The sequence below is a fragment of the Nuphar pumila genome, chromosome 10, assembly GCF_984573655.1.
Source record: "Nuphar pumila chromosome 10, dmNupPumi1.hap1.1, whole genome shotgun sequence".
In the NCBI taxonomy this organism is placed as follows: Eukaryota; Viridiplantae; Streptophyta; class Magnoliopsida; order Nymphaeales; family Nymphaeaceae; genus Nuphar; species Nuphar pumila.
This window is the reverse complement of record NC_143258.1, coordinates 4,993,838-5,016,935: the sequence shown is the minus strand read 5'-3', so window position 1 is coordinate 5,016,935 and position 23,098 is coordinate 4,993,838. Positions and strand designations below refer to the sequence as shown.

Here is a 23,098-nt window from a genome sequence, read left to right as displayed (position 1 = left end):
GTAGTGGTACATTATTAAAAAAATAGGTAGTTAAATGTAATATTTCAAATATTAAATGATTTCCAGAAATTATCATACAAAGTTGGGTGGCTATTTGTCAAATATGGGAAGCAGAATCATTTCCAGTCCCCTCCTCCTTAGCGTGGTCACATGGGAATTCCTCGGATGAAAAAATCGCCGAGTTGAGAGAGAAGAAACGAGAAAGAAGAGCGTGGCGTGGTTGGTCAAGAGACTCAAGGCGTCAACTTAAAACAGAGAAAAGAGGAGAGAAGGAGACGCGTGAATACTTCGTCTCTTTCTTTCTTCTCCAAAGGAAGAATCCAGTATTAATCCGTCTCGATTTCCAGAATTTCACAGATCCCGAAAAATTATTTTTCTTCGATTTGCCCCCCCCTGAGAGAGAGAGAGAGAGAGGAAGCAAAACTAAATCGTGTAATCCTATCCGATTTCTAGAACTCCATAGATCCCCAAAAAAACTCTTCTTCGATTTTCCCCACTCGGAGAGAGAGAGAGAGAGAGAGAGAGAGAGAGGCAGGTGCATCCCAATTTCAAGAACTCTAGAGATCCCGAAAAACTCTTTTCTTTCGATTTTCCCCAGACGCAGGCAGAGAGAGAGAGAGAGAGAGAGAGAGAGAGAGAGAGAGAGAGAGGTGTGAAATTCGATTTCTATAACTCCAAAGATCCCAAAAAAATCATTTTTCTTCGATTTCCCCAGAGAGGGAGAGAAAGAGGTGTAAAAATCGATTTCTAGAACTCCAAAGGTCCCCCAAAACTCTCCATTTTCTTAGATTCCCCCCCCCCCCCCCGCACACACACACACACACACACACAGAGAGAGAGAGAGAGAGAGAGAGAGAGAGAGAGAGAGAGAGAGAGAGAGAGAGAGAGAGAGAGATGGGGGATGGTGGAAGCGGAAGGGAGGAGGTGGAGTCGCTGATGGCGATGGCGAGGGAGATATTGGGGATGTCGGATTTCCGGGGCGGCGCCCCTTCCTTCCGCCGGGAATTCGTCGGCCTCGGCCGGAGGGTCAGGCTCCTCTCCCCCTTGCTCGAGGACGTCAGCGATGGCGCCGCCCCGCCGCCGCTGGCGGCGGAGGGCATCGCCTTGATGCGGCAGGGACTCGAGTCCGCGCGCGACCTCCTCACCTTCGGCAGCAGAGCCAGCAAGCTCTTCATGGTAAAGTTTTTCCTTCCTCCCCACCTCCTCTTTTCTTCCTGTTTGGCAAATTTTCGTCCTTTCCTTCCTTTGGAAGGAAAATTCTATGAAAATCAGATTTTTCCTTTCACGATTGGCGAAGACACACCCTTGTTGGTGATTATGTTTTGACAAGGATTTGGTGAACGATTCTATCGGAATTGGTTTGGAATGTGGGGGTAGTTTCGTCCAACAGCATCCGATTCCTCCGTTTGGTTGTGTTTGATTTAAAAAAACAGGACTACTTTGAGTTTTTTGTTCTTTGAAAATTATAGCCGGAATGCTTCATTGGGAATTGTTTTACAAGGTTTGTGTTTGGTGAAATTTTTTAGGAATTTGGGTATCAAAAAGATGGGAAAAACCCAGTTTTTGGAGGGATAAAAAGATGGGAAAACCCAGCTTTTGGAGTATAAATTAGATTTTCCTGTTGACAAAACTAGAGTGGCAGTTCACCTATTTGTGATGTAGGTCTCGTGCTTGGACATGGTAGTGTTGTGTTAAGGAAAGTCTTAATTTTGGAGAAGATTATGATTCTTATTCATGTGTCGTATGAGGGTCAGACATGAATTACCAAGCTATAATAAACTAAAAATAGGATTTGGAGAACTAGGAAAAGTCTGGAAAACACCATGGGCTCAAGTGAAAAACTAGATATCCACTGAGTGCGTGGACATTAGCCAAGTTTTATGCACAACTTCTGAACGTCGGTGGTTAGCATTACTTGGTGTTAAGTATTCTGCCAATCTTCTGCATGATATCTTACCTGGAATAGTTACACGATAGATTACTGTGGCATGAAACATGAAGCATGCAGTGACAATGTTCCTTCATTTTTCTATTCTAGTTGAAGTTCAGTTGCTGTTTAAGGCAATGTTTAAGTTTCTAGATTGGTTGCCAATGTCAGTCATTTGCATGCAATGCCTCTATATTTCTCTTTCTTCTTTCATCCTCAAAGTTCTTCAGGACTACCTTTAGCTCATATTTGCTCGATGCTTTTGTTATTCCTCATCAATACTGTGCCCTTGACATGCATTTGGTTTAGTTTGCTGATGAAAACTATTTTTTGCTATAGCGAACTTATAAGACATGCCTTTTAGTGAATGCATTGGCTATTTACATTGATTTACATTTGCATACTGTATAATTCATGCCTTGCTTTCAATGTTGTGAAAAGCATTGAGGCATAGCGTAGCGCTCCACCGAAAACAGGCGAGGCGTAAAGCGTAGGCCTCAAATACCTTTTTTTCAAAACTTTAAAAAATATCTAAAAATACAAATAAATAAAAGAAATGCCAAAAATTCATTTATCTTCACCAAACACTATCAAAAGGGTCAGCCAACACATTTTTTGCATGTATATATGCAATAGAATGCCAAAAAATTAACAAACATACAAAATAATGCAATAATATTAACAAACACATAAAAACCCTTAATTTAAAGCCCTAAAATCCATTTATCTTCACCTAACACTATATTAAAATGGTCAGCCAACACATTTTTGCATGTATATATACAATAGAATGCCAAAATATTAACAAACACACAAAAAAAACAAACACACAAAAGCCTCTAATTTAAAGCCCTAAAATCCATTTATCTTCACCAAACACAATATCAAAAGGGTCAGCCAAACACTATGAAAAAACGAAGAGGGGGAGAGAGAAAGAAGTGAGAGGAAGAAGAGACGAGAGAGTGAGCAGCGAGAGAGGGAAAGAAGAAGTACCTTCTTCTTCTTCATCTTCTTTTTCTTCCTTTTTTCTACTGCATGTATGAGAGACGAGAGAGTAAGAGACGAGAGCGAGAGATGGGAGACGAGCAAGAGGGAGGATGGAGCAAGGAGAGAGGAGGGAGAGACGAGAGACAAGAGACGAGTGAGAGAGGATTGAGCAACGATAGAAACAAAGAAGAGAGGGATCAACCCTAATAAGGGTCGGGCTCGCCCCAAATTTGGGTCAAATGGGTGGCCCCCATTTGACCTAAATCAAATGAGGCATACGCCTCATAGCGCATGAGGCATGCACCATGGGTAAGGTGTGCCTCAAGGCACAAAGGGCCGCACCTCGAGGCGAGGCGCGCCTTGAGGCGCATTTTTAACAACATTGCTTGTTTTTTTTCTTTTGGTGCTTCTTTTTCAAATCAACACCCAAGACTATTTAGTTAATTTCATGATTTTCATCTCAACCAAAAGCTTAATTGTAAAATTATCATTTATATTAAAATGCTTGTGGGAGTAAGAATCAATGAGTGAAACTACTGTGTTAAAATCTTATATATATCCAAACTGACGCTAAAGTGGTGATAATTTTTGAAAACCTATTTGTCACTTTTTTATTTTATTTTTATCCTATGATAGATCCTAGAATTAAGTAGTGGGCACTGAAAGAAGCTAAACAAGGAATGTTTGTAGAGCGGGTAGTTAAGGAAGTTGATTGGTGTCTCGAGGAGGATTCAGAATCTATGTGGAATAAGATAGCGGGTGGCATGAGAAAGGTGGCTAAGGAGGTATTGGGTGAGTCTAAAGGCGGTGCACCGCTAGGTAATGATACATCGTGGTGGAACAAAGATGTCAAATTAGCTATTAAGGTTAAAAGAGAGTATTATAGAAATCTAAGTAAAAATCGTGATAATGAGAATTTGGAGAAGTATATGATAGCAAAGAAGGAAGCTAAAAAAGTAGTTCGGAACGCGAGGGATAAGGTATATAAGGATGTTTATGACAAGTTGGATACCAAAGAGGGTGAGAAGGATATTTATAGGCTTGCAAAGATGAGAGATAGGAAATCGAGGGATCTGGGTATGGTTAGATGTATCAAAGATGAAACACAAAGGGTTTTAGTCAAAGATGAGGAGATTAAGGAGATATGGAAAGATTATTTTGATAAGCTATTTAATGAAAGTCATGCTCAGGATCTTGGAGACTTTTCAATTCCTTTTCATGAGATGAATCATGACTTCATGCGCAAGATTCAAAAGAAAGAAATTGCAGAGGCTTTGAAGAAAATGAAATCAAGAAGGGCAGTTGGCCCAGATGGTATACCTATCGAGGCTTGAAAATGCTTGGGAGAGAAAGGTTTAGAATGGTTGACAAATCTTTTTAACAAGATTTGGCGGACAAATAAGATGCCTAATGAGTGGAGGAAGAGTACTTTGGTGCCTCTATATAAGAATAAGGGTGATATACAAGATTGCACAAACTATCGTGGTATAAAACTCATGAGTCATACTATGAAACTTTGGGAGAGGGTGATTGAGTCTAGGTTGAGGAAGATTGTCATGATATCGGAGAATCAATTTGGTTTTATGCCTGGAAGATCAACTATGGAAGCTATACATCTTCTTAGACAACTTATTGAGAGAAATAGAGAGAGAAACAAAGATTTGCATATGGTTTTTATTGATTTGGAGAAGGCTTATGATAGAGTACCTAGGGACGTTCTCTGGTGGACAATGATGAAGAAAGGTGTTTCTCTCAAGTACATTAGTATAATTAAAGATATGTATGAAGGAGTAGTAACCAATGTCCGCACTTGTGGAGGGGTGACAACCAATTTTCCTATAACGGTTGGGTTACATCAAGGATCTGCTTTAAGCCCTTTCCTATTTACTATAGTGATGGATGAGCTTACGAGATCAATTCAAGAAAATGTGCCGTGGTGTATGTTGTTTGCTGATGATATTGTTTTGATTGATGAGTCTAGAGCTGGGGTTAATGCTAAGTTAGAATTATGGAGACAGACATTGGAAGCAAGAGGTTTTAAGTTGAGTAAGACAGAATACATGGAATGTCGATTTAGTAAGCAACGAAGTAGTGATGGGAGTGTAGTGAAGCTTGGTGAGCACGAAATACCGGTGGATGATTCTTTCAAATATTTGGGATCTATCATTCAAAAGTATGGAGAAATTGATGGAGATGTAAATCATAGGATAAAGGTTGGGTGGATGAAATGGAAGAGTGCAACTGGAGTGTTGTGCGATCGTAGAATGCCATTGCGGTTGAAGGGAAAGTTTTATAGGACGACTATTAGGCCCACTTTACTATATAGTACGGAATGTTGGGCTGCCAAGAGACATCATATTCAAAAAATGAGTGTAGCTGAGATGCGTATGCTGAGATGGATGTGTGGAAATACAATAAAAGATAAGATTCAGAATAAGGAAATACGTAAGAAGGTAGGCGTTGCACCCATTGAAAATAAGATGAGAGAGAATCGTTTACGGTGGTTTGGACATATTCGACGGAGGCCTAATGATGCTCTAGTTAGAAGGACGGAGAAATGGGAAAATATATTAGTTAAAAGAGGTCAGGGTAGGCCTAGGAAGACATGGATGGAGGTGATAAGAAAGGATATGAATGCTTTGAACCTCACCGAGGACATGGCATTGGATAGAAATGAATGGAGGAGAAGGATTCATGTTGAAGACCCATAATGATTTTCTTTTTTGGTTCATATCGCCGACCCCAATTGTTTTGGGATGAAGGCGTAGTTGTTGTTGTTGTTATTTTATTTTTATCAAACTGAAATTACTAAACCAATCTTTGTTACTTTTCAAAATATTCTTTGATGTTTACTTATGAAACAAAAAGACCTAGTTTGTTGCCTTCCTGTTTATATGTAATCATGGGAAATAACACACCACAACATAAATATGCAAGCCAACCAAAGCCACAAGGCAAAAATTTAGGTGAAGAAACCATTCTGCTCGAAGGAGAAGACCACGGGGTAATACTGATAAAATCAATTAAGTAAATGATAAATGCAAAAGGTTGTCTCGGATAAATATGACTTAACTTGAGGATGCAATGATTTACAAGAGAATAATTAGAGTAGGGTAATTTTGGTATGATACCGACCTTTTTTCTAATGCTGAAGTTTGCCGAAGGTTGCTGCCAGCGAAAATGCTTTGCTGACTCTTAAGAGTACTCAAGACCTACAGCCTCTCTCCCTCTTTGTTTTCTCTCTTCCCCTCTATCTTATTGTTGTGTTGAATGCCTTCTTCTAGAGCCTTGTTATGGGCTCCTAGACTGAATTAGGATAGGATTAATAAGATGATTCTTATCTTGATAAGCTTCTAGAGAACTCCATCATCCTTATGTTGATAAGATTTTAGAGAACTCCATCATAGAGTCTAACTTGTAGTCAAGTTGGTGAGACCCTTCCATTTATGTCTAGAAGCCCATGGAGAGTCTCACATGGGTGGCTCTCATACAGTCAACAATCTTCCTTCTAGGCTCATGGTGAGTTTCTCTTTATTGACAATAGGGTATATACTTTTGGGTACTTATTTATATTTAAAGGGAAGTTATTTCGTGGCAGACTAAGTTGCAAAAGTGTGTTGCACTTTCCATGACAGAAGCATAATATATTGCCACTATTGAAGCTGACAATGAGATGTTGTAGATGAAGTGGTTCTTGCACGAGTTAGTTTTAAGCAAAACAAGTATGTTGTCTATTGTGATAATCAAAATCTCATAGACTTGAGCAAGAATGCAATGTATCATGTCAGGACAAAGCATATATAACATTTGAAATCATTAGATCAAAGATGTCATTGAGAGTTAGATGATAAGATTGGATAAGATTCATACAAATTGTAATATGTCAGATATGATGACCAAGCCCCTAGGGATGGATAAGAAAGAGCTTTGCAAAACCTGGTTAGCATGAGTGCCACTTGAACACATGGACTGGGCAGAGAACCCGACAAGGAGAAGTCCTCCTGATGGATCTAGAGAGGGAGATTGTTGATTGCATGGAGCCCTACTCATGTAAGACTCAATAGGCTTCTAGACCCATGTGGAGTCTCATAAAGGCTATTATAGATAAGGTTTTAGTATGTATTTCTCTAAAAGCTTATCAAGATAAGGATCATCTTAATAACTCTAGTTCAATTCAGCTAAGAATAGAGGGATGAGGTGCTTATAAGTAAGGCTTTAAGGAGAAACATTTAATGACAACAAGAAGAAAGGGAAAAGAGGAAGAGGAAGAGATTGAGGAAAAGAGGCCTTGGGTCTTGAGTGCTTTCAAAAGTTGGAAAGCATCATCAATTGGTGGTAATCTTTGATGAAGTTATGCATCAGAAAGAATATCGGTCTCATTTTGGAGGTGCTCTAGCTGTGGATATTCCTCTTGCAGATTATTATATCATCGGGTTATGTTGTATTGACTCAAGACGACCTCTTGTATTGATTACTATTTAATTAGTGGATTTTACTGGTATTACCCTAGGGTTTTTTTCCTTTGAATAATTTCCAGCAAGGTTGTTATGTCATCAAACTCTTATACTTTGAATTTGCAGAGCAGTTTTTGCATCATCTCAATGAAAAGGTGATGCACATCTCCTTTCTATGAGTACTCATCAGATAGTCATGCATTATTTTGTCATCAAATGATGATTCTTGGTTAAGAGTTATTCTCGGTACTTACTGGAGTAGAGCATGAGCAATAAACACTTGCCTTGAAGGATTGCACAAGATAGATTACCACTTTACTCAATGACACCAAATGATGCCTTTTAAATGCCTAAAGTGATATAACTATTTCACCAGGTTGTGATTTTGCATCAATCAATGCATGCATGCACATGCTAAAAGATGCTAATGCTGCAATTGCAAAAATAAGTAACACATCCATCCTGAAGGACCAAACACTTATATTGAATTAATCAATATGAAACTATTGAGACGTCATATGCTGGCTGGAGTCTGGATTGGATCGTGGATCCATGATCCAGTCTTATTGTATTTCTGTGTTGCATATATTGTTTGTTTTGTTTGTTTTCTTTATTACCCTTCTTGTACAGTATTCTTTTCATTGTTAAGAGGGGTATTTCTGTAATGTAAGAAACTGTGCACTTAATATAGAAGGTAAAGAGGAAGAGAGCACAACCCACATTGGGAATCATGCAACTTCAGCCCCTATTTGCAACCTCTTCTCTTCTCTTCTCTATGTAGTGAGTTCTGGTAAAATTCCAGTTTATCATGGTATATGAGGGATTGGGATTGCCAAGTCTAAGTGACCATCAAGATCTTTTCCTCCTCTTCAATATATTGTTTCTCCCTTCTTATTTCTTCTAATCTTTTCTTCATCATCTGCTGTTCCTTTTCTATTGTTCTTTCCTTCTTCTTATTGAGAAAAACTGTTTTTTGTGATTCCCTATCGTCTCTTTTTTTTTGCTTTATATTACTTCTAAATCTTGTTCACGTCCTTACTTTATATCGCACCTTTCTAAATCTCTCTTTTATCTACTCTATTCTCATTTCTTCTTAAATCGCTCACATTTCTTTCTTTTTTTCTGATCTTAAAACTCATCCTTTCTTGCTGGTTCTTTTACGTTTCCCATACCACACATTTTTGCACCTTTTGTTTTAGTGGTATGTCACCAAATCAATACTGAATATTGATTGGGTTTGATTATTTTTGTTATCATAGCATAGTCAGATACTGTTTCTGGTGATCTGCAAAAAAACCCGGCATATCATTTAGTGTTATTTCCCAAATTTGTGCAGTTATTTCTATTTCATTATTTGTTTCGGTTTCTTCCATATAGTATTTTCATTCATTCTTCGTTGTCATAATGATCCATGGATTCCACCTAATCATCTCTTTCTTCTAATTTCTTGAACCAGCTGGTTTTCGAAAAATTGAATAACTCTCTTACCTGGAAAAGGCTGATTATTCCTTTCATTAGGAGCCAGGATCTTGCTGGTCACTTGGATGGATAAGTTTCCATCCTGCCATAATTTATTGTGCAGGAAGACAAGGATGACAAAAGGGCTGTCACAATAACGAGGACCATCCGAAATCTCGAGTTTGTTACATTGAGCATGATCAAACTTTGATGGCTTATATTACCTCCATCCTGTCGTAGGAGGTTCTGATTGGTGTTCCAGATGACTGCATTTCTATGGAGTTATAGAATAGCCTGGTTCAAACCTATTCCCACATCTCGGAAGCCAGGATAATATATTTGAAGAGATATTTTCAGCTTCTCATAAGGAACCATCTATGTCCATCCTAGACTATTTCAATAAAATCGAGAACATCACTGATCAGTTGGCCTTGGTTGGACATGAAGTTCAGGATCAAGATAAAATTCAGCAGTCCTTGTGTGCTTTAGGCCTAGAGTACCATGTTCTTTCCCCCACACTACAATACTCATCCAACTTATAGACATGTGATGATTTGAAGGCAAAGTTGTTACACTATGAGATGTCTCTCAAAGGGACATCTAATGAAGTTGACTGAGGGAAAGCAGAGGCACATGAAGTTTTGGTCACTAGTACTTTTGCAGGGCGTGGATAAGGAGGAGCCCGATGAGGACGTGGCCATGGTCGTGGTGGTAATCAGGGTGGTCGTGGACTGCTTCCCACGTTCAATATGACTCCTCTTGCAAACAATAATACAATAACAACAACAACAACTACGCCTTCATCCCAAAACAATTGGGGTCGGCGATATGAACCAAAAAAGAAAATCATTCTGGGTCTTCCACATGAATCCTTCTCCTCCAATCATTTCTATCCAATGCCATGTCCTCGATGAGGTTCAAAGCATTCATATCCTTTCCTATCATCTCCATCCATGTCTTCCTAGGCCTACCCCAACCTCTTTTAACTAATATATTTTCCCATTTCTCCATCCTTCTAACTGGAGCATCATTAGGCCTTCGCCGAATATGTCCAAACCACCGTAAATGATTCTCTCTCATCTTATTTTCAATGGGTGCAACGCCTACCTTCTTACGTATCTTCTTGTTCTGAATCTTATCTTTTATTGTATTTCCACACATCCATCTAAGCATACGCATCTCAGCTACACTTATTTTTTGAATATGATGTCTCTTGGCAGCCCAACATTCCGTACCATATAGTGTCTCTTTCAAACAATAATGTAGGTAGAAATATACCCACATGCTACATATATAAGAAGAGAGGACATGTAAAGGCAAATTGCTGGTTTAAGGATGATCCCCGATACAATCTTGAGGTTAAGAGCAAGGGGTAATAAAATAACTAGGGTTAGAACAGTAGTTCTCAGACTTGTCCAGATAAAGAGCTTTTATTGGCAGTATTAGCATGGTTGAGTTCTAAACAAAATGAACAAGGAGTATGGTATATCGATTTGGGTGCAACAAGTCATGTCACCGGTGATGTGGGTAAGTTCTCTAAACTGTTCTCATATTTTGGTAGAAACAATATTATTACTAGAGACAATACTCGTTACCCCATAACCCATTCTGAAAGAGTGTCAGTTCCTTTGTCTAAATCTAATTCTATTCAATTGTCAAATGTTCTATGTGCTCCCAACATTCTATTCAATTGATGATACCAATTCTTACGTTGAATTCACCCTCTCTTTTGTGTATGTTAAGGACATTCGAACGAAGAAGACGTTCTCTGAAAGACAATAGCGTGGGAATATGTATATCTTAAGCAAGATCCTCTTGTCGCCTATGCTTGGTTGGAGTTTGATTCAAAGCTCTTACCATCCTTTTCAGCATGCATCTTTAGTTTGTCCAAGTTCAATAAGCAAATGTTTGGCACAGTTGGTTAGGCTATTGTAGTTGTGCTTTTGTTGAGAGATTGATTTTGAGTAATCTGATACCTAAGTCTTGAGTCAAAAAACTAATAATCACATTTACTTTAGTTGTCAAGTATGCAAGAGTCATGTTCTTCCATTTAATTCGTACAATAAGAGAGCTTTAAAATCATTTGAAATCATTCGTTTTGATGCTTGGGGCCCCACTCCAAATACTTCATTTTCTGGCAATCAATATTACGTAATCTTGATTATTCTCGTTATACTTGGAATTTTTTCATGAAATGTAAATCTGAAGTGTTTAATTTGTTTTGTAAATTTCAAATCTATGTTCGGAATCAATTCTCTCCCAACATCCTTAATTTTCAATTTGATGGGGGTGATGAATATTTGTCTAAATATTTTATTGATTTTTTGCAAAATAATGAGATCAATCGTAGAGTTTCATACCCGTAGACATCTTAGCAGAATGACACTGCTGAAAGAAAGCATCACCATATTGTTGAGAGTTGTCTGTCTATGATACATGCCAGTAATGTTCCCATTAAACTATGGACAAAGGCTTTTCACACAACAGTTCATGTTATAAATAGGCTGCCCATGAAAGTCCTCTAGATCAAGTCTCCATTCTTTACTTTTTTGGCTATCACCCAAATTATGATGACCTACGGTCTTTTGAATGCATCACAAAAAAATAAATTTGAAAATAAAGCATGCATCTGTAAGTGCAAGCCTCTTTTCATGTGTGAATGATAAAGTAGCAGATCAAGAAGTTGGGTCACCATTACAGCCCATGCATGATAAGGTAGTAGAAGAAACTTCACAAGTGGGCAATGATCTGGAAAACGAATCAAGTAATGTGGATGGTAATGCTGGCAGATTCAAGGGGCTGTGTTTATCCAAGAAGAAGCAAGGAAAGTGTTACTCATGGAAGGGACATCATTCCTGAGCATGTGAAGGTCAACAATAGCAATCAACCGACGTCTTTGAGAAGATCGGGTAAAGTAAGGCACCTATTAAAAGGTGGGTGACTTATGAGAATTTTAGTGTTGATTTCCAAGTCTTTCTGACTCAAATTGAGAGACAAGAAGAGCCTAAAATGTTCCATCATGTTGTGAAATCCAACAGATGGACTGAAGCTATCAACGAAGAAATGAGGCCTTATATGAGTGTCAAACCTAGGAAGTTGTCAAGATGTCACATGACAAGAATGTGGTTGGATCAAAATGGGTTTATAAGATAAAATATAAATCTAATGGCACCATTGAGAGATATAAAGCAAGGCTGGTTGCAACAGGATTCACGCAGGAATATGGTAAGGATTACGAAGAAACATTTTGTAAGATGGGGACAATTTGCATTATCCTGTCTCTGACGGTTGATTATGGATGAAAATTGAATAAGCTAGATGTCAAAAATGTTTTCTTACATGGAGATTTGAATGAGGAAGTATATATGGAGGAACCACCAGAATATGGTGAGAATGATCCAAGAACACGTGTGCAGGCTAAAGAAAACAATTTATGGCCTAAAGCAAGCTTTGCGATCTTGGTTTGATAGCTTTTCTTTAGAAATTCAAAGGTATGAGTTCTATCGCCCATTAGATGATTCTTTGTTTTTTTTTCAAAGGAGAGTTTCATTACCTTGCTTCTTATATATGTGGATGTTATCATCATCACTAAGAATTTTGATCAACATATTAATGAAGTTAAGGAGTTATTGAGCAGGAAGTTAAAATGAAAGATCTTGGTGTGTTTAGGCATTTTCTTAGGGTTGAGGTAGACAAAAAGCATGACAACCTTATATTGACCCAACACAAATACTACTCACTAAAACAAAGTTGAAGGATTGCAAACCCATGTTAACTCCTACTCCCATCCATCAAAGGTTGAGTGCAAATGTTGGAGAAATATATGAAGATCCAACTCAGTGCAGAAGCATAGCTAGTATGTTGCAATATCTGACCTTCACTCGACCTGATATTGTTTTTGCAGTCAATCAAGTGTTTCACATATGGAGGCCATAAAAAGGATTTTGAGGTATTTGAAGGGCACCATAGGAGATGATTTGCTTTATAGAAAAGTTCAAGTGGAGAAGATGTTTTGACTATTCTAGCTTATTCATATGCAAATTGGGTTGGTGATCTTGATGAGAGAAGGTCGGTACTGGGCTAGTGTGTTTTTATTGGTGGAAATCTAATTTTTTGTAGTAGGAAACAGAAAGCAGTAGCCAGATAAAGCACAAAGGCCGAATACAGGTCCATGACTGCCGTAACAGTTAAAATCACATGGGTTAGAGCTTGTGACCATGAAACAAAAAAGATGAATTGCCTAATATGCTTTTGTCAAATAAGTCCCCGAGTTTTTTGTCAATCATATTGGCAGTTTATGTTGGGCTTAGTCGCATTGAGTCCTGTTTGAGAGACTATGCTTGGGTTGCTTCAATTCTCATATTTGTCTACTGAAGCCTTTTGTAATGGTAATTTGATATAGAGTGCATGCCTGCATCGATTCAATTGTCTCAGATTTGTCTGGTGAAGTTTCTTGTAATGTTTAGCTATGTCTTGGTTCATTTAATTAACTTTTAGCTCCTTAGCTTTTTCATGCTATACAGTAGCATTCGTGAAAGGCCTCAGCTGCATGAATTTGCAAACATGATTCACTGTGGCATTTTCATATTGAATGCAGAAATCTATTGGGGAAATTCTTGTGGTAATCATCTAGTTTAGTATCTTGTGTTTTTTTCTTTTAACTTGAAACTAGCTTTCTGTGCATGCTTATATATAGGTCATAAAAAGGGAAGAAATGATGAACAGACTTCAGAAAGTGAATGACCAATTGGAGCAGGCTCTGAGTGCTATTTCCTATGATAAGCTTGACATATCAGATGAAGTTAGAGAACAGGTAGAACCTTAATCACTTTGTGCATTCTTCAGTAAGACTTACATATGGTATCCAAGTGATTTGTTTTACTTTTTTTCTTTTATGCGTAGGCTGAGCTTGTGCATTCTCAATTTAGGCGAGCCAAAGAACGGGTTGATGCATTTGATAGTGAGCTTTATGCAGATCTCTTATCTCTCTATGACCAAAATAACAATGTAGATGTTGATCCTGCTATAATGGAGCGGCTGACAGAAAAGTTGCAGCTCTCAACCATATCAGAGCTGAAACCAGAGTCATTGGCTTTACAGGAGATGGTTATTGCCAGTGGAGATCCAGATGGGAGCCTGGAAAAGATGTCAGCTTTATTGAGGAAAATTAATGACTTTGTGCAGAGCCAAAATCCAGAAATGAGTGATCCTGTTGCAGAGAAGAATCCTACTTCATGTGAAGAAGACCTCCCATCGCCCATCATACCAGATGATTTTCGCTGTCCAATATCTTTGGAATTGATGAGAGACCCAGTCATTGTTGCCACTGGACAGGTCTGAATATCATTTTAAATGCATTTCTTTATGATGAATGTTTTCCTCTTCCACTTTTTCTTTTTCTTTTTCCACTGTATCATTTAAAATTTATTTCTTTATAATGTTTTCTTCTTTATTTCACGAGCTTGAATTTAAGACATTTTCTTAAGATGTTTGCCACTTGTTCTTGGTCCATCCACTATCTTCAAGTTGCTGCACAATTTTGCTCTCTTAATGACCAAATTATATCTCAGGTTTGAAGTAGGAAATAATCAACACGGTGGTTTTGCAGACATATGATCGGTCTTCCATCCAGAAGTGGCTAGATGCTGGGCATGAGACATGTCCAAAGTCACAACAAACGCTCCCTCACACCATTCTTACCCCAAATTATGCCCTTCGGAGCTTAATAGCACAGTGGTGTGAGTCACATGGCATCGAGCCGCCAAAGCGCCCCTCTGCAACAGGCTCTGCTGATCGAGCAGCTATTGATGTTCTCATTTCCAATCTCTCTTTACCTGACTCAGATGATCAGCGAGCTGCTGCTGGTGAGCTTCGCCTCTTGGCCAAGCGTAATACTGACAACCGAATCTGCATTGCCAATGCTGGAGCAATTCCTGTTCTTGTCGGTCTCCTCACTTCATCCTCAGACCCACGTACCCAGGAGCATGCAGTAACTGCCTTACTAAACCTGTCAATATGTGAGAACAACAAGGGCTTGATCATGGCAACCGAAGGAGCCGTTTCAGGTGTGGTTGAGGTCCTACGCAGGGGGAGCATGGAAGCAAGAGAAAATGCAGCAGCTACACTATTTAGTTTGTCAGTTGTTGATGAGAACAAGGTGATGATTGGTTGTACTGCAGGGGCCATTCCAGCACTAGTAGAATTACTAAGAGAGGGGAGTCATAGGGGGAAGAAAGATGCAGCTACTGCACTTTTTAACTTGTGTATATTTCAGGGAAACAAGGGGAAAGCAGTGAGAGCTGGGGTGGTGGAGACACTAATGGAAATGGTTATGGAAGGAAGGATGGTGGATGAAGCTATAGCAATAATGGCAATACTTGTGAGCCACCATGAGGGTAGGGCAGCAATTGGGGCTGCAGCAGGGGCAGTAAATATTCTAGTGGAGGTGATAAGCAATGGATCACCAAGAAACAAGGAAAATGCAGCAGCTGTGTTGCTGGTACTTTGCACAGGGGATGCTAATCCTCATTTGGCCGAAGCGTGTGAGATAGGAGCAAATGTACCATTGATGGAATTGGCACACAATGGGACACCAAGGGCCAAGCGGAAGGCTGCTGCACTAATAGAACAAATGACCAGGCTTGATAAACAGCAGCAACAAGTTCAACAAGAACACCAACATCAACAGCAAGAACATCTGGAGCAACACTGATCCTTATTACTATACAACTATAATTGGTGATATTTGATTCTTTTAATGTATTCTAATCTTATGTAGTAGAGGTGGAAGGGCATCTCTGCTTCCATGTCGGTGGCTGTGATTTATTAATGAGATGTATTTGTAGTTGTTTTTTCTTTTTTGCTGTGGCAAAAATATAAAAAGGAGTGAGTCTCTTATATAATCTTTCTCAACTTTGTTAGTTGTTTAGAGTTGTTGAATAATTCTTTATTGAGAATATACAAGTTGAATTGCTTAATTTGTGAATTCAACATGGTAGTTATGATTTGGATAATTTAGAAACGAGGCAGACGAAAAAAAGGAATATATTTCTTTTTCTTTGGCATTTTTGGGACAGTTACCAAGTCCTACGAGGCAATTTTTGTCTACATTTATATTTATGTCCTCCTTTGCATGTAAAACAGGAATAAATAAATCAATCAAATTAAGAGAAGCTTCAAGGTGCTTATTTAAGAGTTCTTCCAATTGTAAGATCTTTGGTGCTGGAAGAACAGGTTGACCCGTACCATGTCAAGTTAGTTCTGCTTCTCTTTTTTGTGGTTTTCTCTTCTATCTTAACAATACCAAGTCGAGTTCTCTTCCTACTAGTATTGAATATGATACACTGAACAAGTTTTTTTTTTTTGGAGCAAAACTTGCTCAATATAGATTATGGAAATCATAAAGATTTTATGAAACCATGTGATATACAGTTAGAGAAAAGTTTCTTGAAACTAAAAATATAATTCATGAGAAAAGAGCTAAACTTAACCAAGGATGCTGGCGCCAAATAAAAGGAAAGGTGATAAATAGAATGAATATCAGTTACCCACTGCAATCAATAACATATTAAAAGCCTAGTATTCACATCATAGTTTTGTTTGTTTTTTTGGGGATAACCAAGGAAAACCACCTCACTTGTGAGCTCATTGATGTAATAACCTTAGGTCCCATTTGTCCAACAGGGAGTACAGCTTTGGCTTTTGCTGCATGGAATGAAAACTCGTGGGTTTCGAACTTGTAATGTCACTTTAGCTTGGTGACGTTCATGAGTTGCCCCTATCAGATGAGCCGAGCCCTTGTCGGCAGCACACAAATCATAGTTAACAAAGAAGTACATCATTTATCCCTAGCCATGCATTTTTTTTCTTCATTGTTAGGCAGACCCCTTACCGTTGACCGTTACAGATCATGATCATCAGACATTATAAATCAGATAGGGATCCGGAGGTTTTTCTTTCCCTTATCAGAAAACTTCAAAATAACTAAAATGGGCAGTTTGGAGAATGGTGCAATATGATGATCACCTTTACTTTTGTCACAATCAGATATCTCTCTCTCTCTTTCCTGGTAAACGTAACAAACAGATTGTTGGAGCAGAGCCCAAGCTAAACGAGCCCAGAACAAGTCAACACACACACACATATATATATATATATATATATATATATATATATATATATATATATATATATATATATATATATATATATATATATATATATATATATATATATATATATATATATATATATAGGTGTCTTATGCTTTTTGTTCCTACCGTGTACCTACCCAGCTTGGATAGGGGTTTTTAGGTTATTTTTCAAAAATCTTACCATGATAGATTTGCTAGAAAATCACACTTAAATCATGTTTTTTTTTGAGAAAAAAATATTTTTTAAGCATTGAATAATTTTTAAAATTGTATACGGTTGATTTTTGAATCTTATAAAAACCTAACTTGGTGTTGGAATCAAGCATGTAGATCACATTTGTATGGTCAGATTTTGGAAAAAATAGAAACAATCTTTCCAAAGCTCAATAGGCACGTGGTAGCCACAAAAAAGCGCCAGGCACCTACCCATCTCTCTCTCTCTCTCTCTCTCTCTCTCTCTATATATATATATATATATATATATATATATATATATATATATATATATATATATATATATATGCCACATTTAGTCATGTCACCATTCCATACAAACATCTAGTTTTTTATTTTTTTGGTTTTTTCATAAAACCAACCTTAAAGATGCGATCTACATGTTTCACTTAGTGGGGATTGACATTTGAATTGTCCCATTATGACATGTAGGTAGGATTTTATAAGGCTTTAAAAATTGATGGCCTACAATGTGTTTTGGATCATAAAATTTTATTTTTTCATAAAAGAAAACATGATCCAAAAGCCAGTTCCCAGTATTTTGAACATGTTGAATCCATGGATGAGGTCGGTTTGAATCAAAACAACTTGCACATAGGATATCCTAACAGGTTTGTAAGTAATGGCACCATATATATATATATATATATATATATATATATATATATATATATATATATATATATATATATATATATATATATATATATATATATATATTGATGACTTGAAACCTTGCGAGAGAAAACCTTGGATGGAGCCTTATCTGGCCCACCTCTAAAGACTACAGACACACCCGTGCACCAGCGAGGTATGATATGGGGTTTTCAACTCAATGCTTTGACAAACCCCGACACTTTTTAAGAGTTAAAAATAATATAATTTTGATACAATCTCTTATTTTCTTGGTGATTCCTTGTCACCTCTCAATGCGACTGTAAGAAACATTTCTCTACTTTGAATACAATCTCTTTATTTCTGAAAAAAAAAGACCCTAAACCTACTAAGCCACTTGAAAACTAGCTCATTATTTTACAAAAAAAATATAATTATTACAAACTTGTGAGAAATAAGATTTGAACTCTAAACTTATAGCTTGCAAGCCAAACACTGAAACTATCTATACTCTATGATGTAAAATATAAGAAAAATATAGCTATTATTAATTAACGAGCCTATACGAGCTGAGCCAAGCCAACTATTGGTTATTCATATTCCTCTTGCTAAGTCTATTTCACATGTTCGAACGAGCTCTTTACGAGCCAAACATGAGCGGAGTCACCAGATCTCGTGTCCCAGCCCTACTCTCTCTCTCTCTCTCTCTCTCTCTCCTGCACTAATGACCTGCTAAGAAGGTTTTGAGAAACCCCAATTAAGATTCATTAAAGATACGCCTACCCACTAAAGCTAAAGGCCTATTTTGTCACATCCAACATACATACGAGTAAAAAGTTCTTCCTTTGGGAGTGCTTAATATTTTTTTTTCTTGGTTGGCATGTACGTTGGCTGTGCTTAATATCTTTTTATTGTTAATGTTGGCTTAGTTCCCCCATTGTTTCCACACATAATGGGGAGGCAATAAAGCTAGAGAGAGAGATATGATCCTTTTTACAATTGTGAGGGTACTTTTGGTTCCATATCATGAGATTAGAGTTCTCATGAGATTTTGAAATTTAGAAAGTGATTCTCATTTACACAACACCTCAAAAGCAGCCAAACATGGCACCCTAAAAGCAAGCCTTTGCAACCATTGTGGATGGAGGGCAATCAAGGGAGTGAAGGAGGCTATTGTTCCCATCTGGATTCGTCTACCAGAGTTGTCGGCGAAAATGTGGACGATGGACTTTTTCGCTGGTTTTGTGAAGGCGTTAGGAGGTGAGCTTATGGAAGTGGATCAAGTGACTCAAATGAAGGAGCGAATCAGTTTTGCAATGCTTAAAATTGCAGTTCCCCTGGATTTTCATCCCAACCCCTCAGTGGAAGTTTTGGTGAAAGGCAGTTGAGTGGTGGAACAGGAGGTTCTCTACGAAGGAAACATCAGGTTTTGCGAGGTCTATGGCTCGATATCCCACAATTCGAGTGCTTGTTTGATGCGGCTTCCCAGTAAAGAGATGGAGGGTGGTGCATCAGAGGATGGGTGGCAGAGGGTTAAGCAAGCGATAAAGGCTATGGGAAGGAACCCAAGGAAAGGGCAAGCCTCAAACTCTAATTGTTTGATGGCCTTGCGAATGGAAGAGTCCCCCATGAGATTGGCTAAAGCAGTAGTCTCAATGGAAGTGGAGCAACCACAAAAGTAGGCAGAGCAGGTGGTGGGAGTTCAAAGTATTATCCAAAGGGGGCCCCCGTCTCAACTCTCAAGTAATGGGCGATGACCAGTCTGCTCGAAAGGAGAAGCCATTACAGGGTGTAGCGGAAAGATACGAGGGTAAGTCAGGGTTGAGAAGTAGCTCAAGAACGCAACAAGGGAGCAAGTATCAGTTGATCGACGGAAAAGGCACGAAAGGAGGGCAATCCAGAATCACTGGAACTGCAGGAGGAGTTCGGCCGAAGATGGTAGTTCCGACAAAGGAGGGATCTCACAACAAGAGAGACACGACTCGAGGTCCTGTCAATGGCATTTTCAGAGGAGACAGATAGTGACTATGCAGGGGACCCAAGCATGATGGCTCCTCGGAAGCAGTTGTCCCATTGGACTTGATAATGTGAAATAGTCTCGTTATAACTTTCATGAAAGCTCATGGGCTTTATAACTTTCATTAAAGCTCTTACACTTGTTTCAAAGAACAAGGGAGTGAGATGACTACCACACATGTGCGCACTGCGTCGTGTCGGTTCGGGTTTGGGTTTAGGTAATTAGCCCTTTAGGGCCATATCCAATTAGAGTTCAATGATTTTTTCCTTCCATGTTTTGTAACCATTTGTGGATTATAAAACAAGGTTAGGGTTGGGGTTACAAACATAGAGGAAGTCGTCTGACTCTTAATTTTTCTCTCTCCCTGCTGCTCTCTCTCTCTTGCATTTTCTCGAAAAGCGGTCTTCTGCTACAGCGGTTCCAGAGGTTGTTTTCGAAGAACGATCTACCGTCGAAGTGTACTGATCCAGATCGTCGAGGCTATTGTATCTTGGGAGAAGGACGTTGGACCCAATTTGCACCGTATGTGTGAGCGAATCTTCTCTAAGGGAAGTACTTTCGTACGCCTTAGCCTATTACATAATATTAACATGTTTTTGTTGCTTATATTATATTCTTTGCATCTGTTTATTCATTTTCATGTGTTTGGATTTTGGTATATTGCAGAACTCGACATGTTTGCACCTTGTTCTTGTTTCAATCGACTGTTAATCTTGATTACCATGTTGATTTATATCCTGCTGTATGTCATGATGTCGGTTGGGAACACTTTGATCTGATTTTTGAGCTAATAGTCTTAAAGAAGATTCTAAGCATGTTGATTACATCCGGTTTTATACCAAAAGTGGACATGTTCGGTATGCCTGAAAAAATTGTCGATCAGAATTTCAAGCGTTGGCAACAACGCATGAAAATCTGGTTCACAACGATATGTCTGTTATCTATTCCAGAACTCGACTGCCCTTCGGTTTTTGAAACTGACCCTGATCCTGCTGCGGTTAATGCGACTGTAGAGTGGAAAGAGAATGACAGTATATGTCATGATTGCATTCTATTGGCTCTGTCCAACACCTTGTTCGATGTATATTGTTTCTCGTCTACCATTACTAAAGCTCTATGGGATCAACTTGACAAAAAGTATAATACTGAAGACTAAGGTCTTGAGAAGTACTCAGTTGCCAAGTTTCTGAAATATCAGATGGTAGAGGGCAAGTTGGTCACTAAATAGGCACACGAGTTTCTGTTGTTGCTCCACAGTTTGGCTGAGGCTGATATGAAACTTCCTGAGAAGTTTCAAGTTATGACCATCGTGGAAAAATTTCCTAAGTCTTGGGTAGACTTTGGTATGTCTCTCAAGTACCGTAGAGGGAAGATATCCCTGGATGATTTTATGGTAGTTATAGTCATTGAAGAAAAGCATAGGAGTCAGAAACAGGTTGTGATGCCAATTGAACAACCTAAAGTAAACATGATGACCGGATCTTTTAAAGGCAAGAGACAAAAATCGAAATCTGCAATGAAAAACCAATTTAAACCTAAGGCCAAAATCCAGAATGAGGCAAAGAACAAACCGTGCTGGAACTGTGGGCATGTTGGGCACTGGGCTAAGGAATGTCCTTCTAAGAAGGCCAAGGCTCATGGAACCACAGATGAAACACCTCAAGTCAATATAGTGACTAAGGTCGTTGAGACCAGTACTGTGTATGTTTCTGTTAACCCACAAATCTATCATGTTTATGAGCCAACTGAGTGGTTAGTTGACACTGGGGCTAATGCACACGTTTGTGCTGATAAGTCGGTCTTTGTCTCATACCAGGTTGTTGCAGGTAGATCCGTGACTATGGGCAATTCAACGACTGCAAAGGTGTTATGGATTGGACGCGTAGATCGGAAGTTTCATTTAGGACGAGTTCTAACTTTACACAGAGTGCACCATGTGTTTGTAGTTAGAAGGAATATTTTAAGTGGTTCATGTCTAGTTAGAGAGGGTTATGAATTTAACTTTAAATGTAATAAAGTTGTTATTTTACATTCTGAAACCTTTATTGGTAAGGGGTATTTAGATGATGGTTTATTTAAACTTCATATTGAAAATGTTTGCAGTAATAATCTAGACAATGATGTTTCTTTTGATTCATTGTCTAATGTTGCTTATAACATAGAATCATCTGATTTGTAGCATAATAGATTAGGTCATGTGAATTTTAACTCTATAAAACACACGATGAACTTAAAGATGATTCCTGAGCATTCCATAGATAAAATTAAAAAATGTAAACTTTGTGTGCAAGCAAAACAATGTAGAAAACCATTCCATACGATTGTTAGAGATTCTGAAATATTAGATCTGGTGCACACAGATATCTGTGAGTTTAATGAAGTGTTAACAAAAATTATAAAAAGTATTTTATCACTTTTATAGATGATGGCACTAAATACTGTTATGTGTATCTGCTAAAATCAAAAGATAAAGTTTTTGATAAGTTTCTTATTTTTAAGAATGAAGCAAAAACACAAACTGGTAGAAAACTTAAAAGATTGAGGTTTGATAGAGGGAGAGAATATACCTCTAACAAGCTTGATGAATATTGCAAATTTGTTGGCATAGTTCATGAGTTTACTGCTCCATATTCTCCTCAATCTAATGAGATTGCAGAAAGAAAGAATAGAACCCTAACTGACATGATTAATGCTCTACTTGGGAGTTATGAATTACCTACCTATATGTGGGGGGATGCTTTCAATGCAGCTTGCCATATTCTGAATAGAGTTCCTCAGAAGTATAAGGAAAGTAGCCTTTTTGAACTCTAGAGAAATATGAAATCTAGCTTGAAATAACTTAAAGTGTGGGGGTGCTTTGCAAATGTACTTGTCCCAGAATACAACAGGAAGAAGTTGGGTCCTAAAGCTGTAGATGTTGTTTTTTTGGGTTATGTAGAGAACATCTATGCCTATAAGTTCTTAGTAATTAAGTTTGAGATATCTGGCATAGATGTAAACTCTATTGTTGAGCTTCAAGAAGCTACATTATTTGAGAATGTATTTCCCATGAAAGTTAGTGTACTTCAGGATCTTTCTTCTTTAAACATACCTTCAACTTCTGGTTTCATTCTCCAACATGTGAAAATGATGACAGATGTGGGGGCTAAGCCATCTTGTTCCCACCCTAAACCAATCGAGTCTGAGGAAGTGGTTGAACCAAGAAAGAGCAAGATACCACAGATTACCAAGGATTTGGGAAGTGATTATATCA

The 23,098-nt window shown here is 38.2% G+C and overlaps 1 protein-coding gene across 1 annotated transcript; it reads left to right on the top strand.

Moving 5' to 3' along the window:
- Nucleotides 1-288: 288 nt before the first annotated feature.
- On the top strand, nt 289-15,728 carry LOC149823317 (U-box domain-containing protein 13-like). Its single transcript, XM_090018777.1, has 4 exons — nt 289-1,176; nt 13,523-13,639; nt 13,729-14,160; nt 14,435-15,728. Exons 1-4 carry the CDS (start codon nt 895-897, stop codon nt 15,536-15,538), a joined length of 1,935 nt encoding a protein of 644 aa, XP_089874903.1. The 5' UTR covers nt 289-894; the 3' UTR covers nt 15,539-15,728.
- Nucleotides 15,729-23,098: the final 7,370 nt, after the last annotated feature.

Excerpts from the sequence above, each read along its gene's own strand:
- LOC149823317 (XM_090018777.1), top strand. The coding sequence starts at position 895 with ATGGGGGATGGTGGAAGCGGAAGGGAGGAGGTGGAGTCGCTGATGGCG. Across the intron at positions 13,640-13,728 it reads CAGATGAAGTTAGAGAACAG|GCTGAGCTTGTGCATTCTCA; the intron begins GTAGAACCTTAA and ends TTTTATGCGTAG. Across the intron at positions 14,161-14,434 it reads TCATTGTTGCCACTGGACAG|ACATATGATCGGTCTTCCAT; the intron begins GTCTGAATATCA and ends GTGGTTTTGCAG.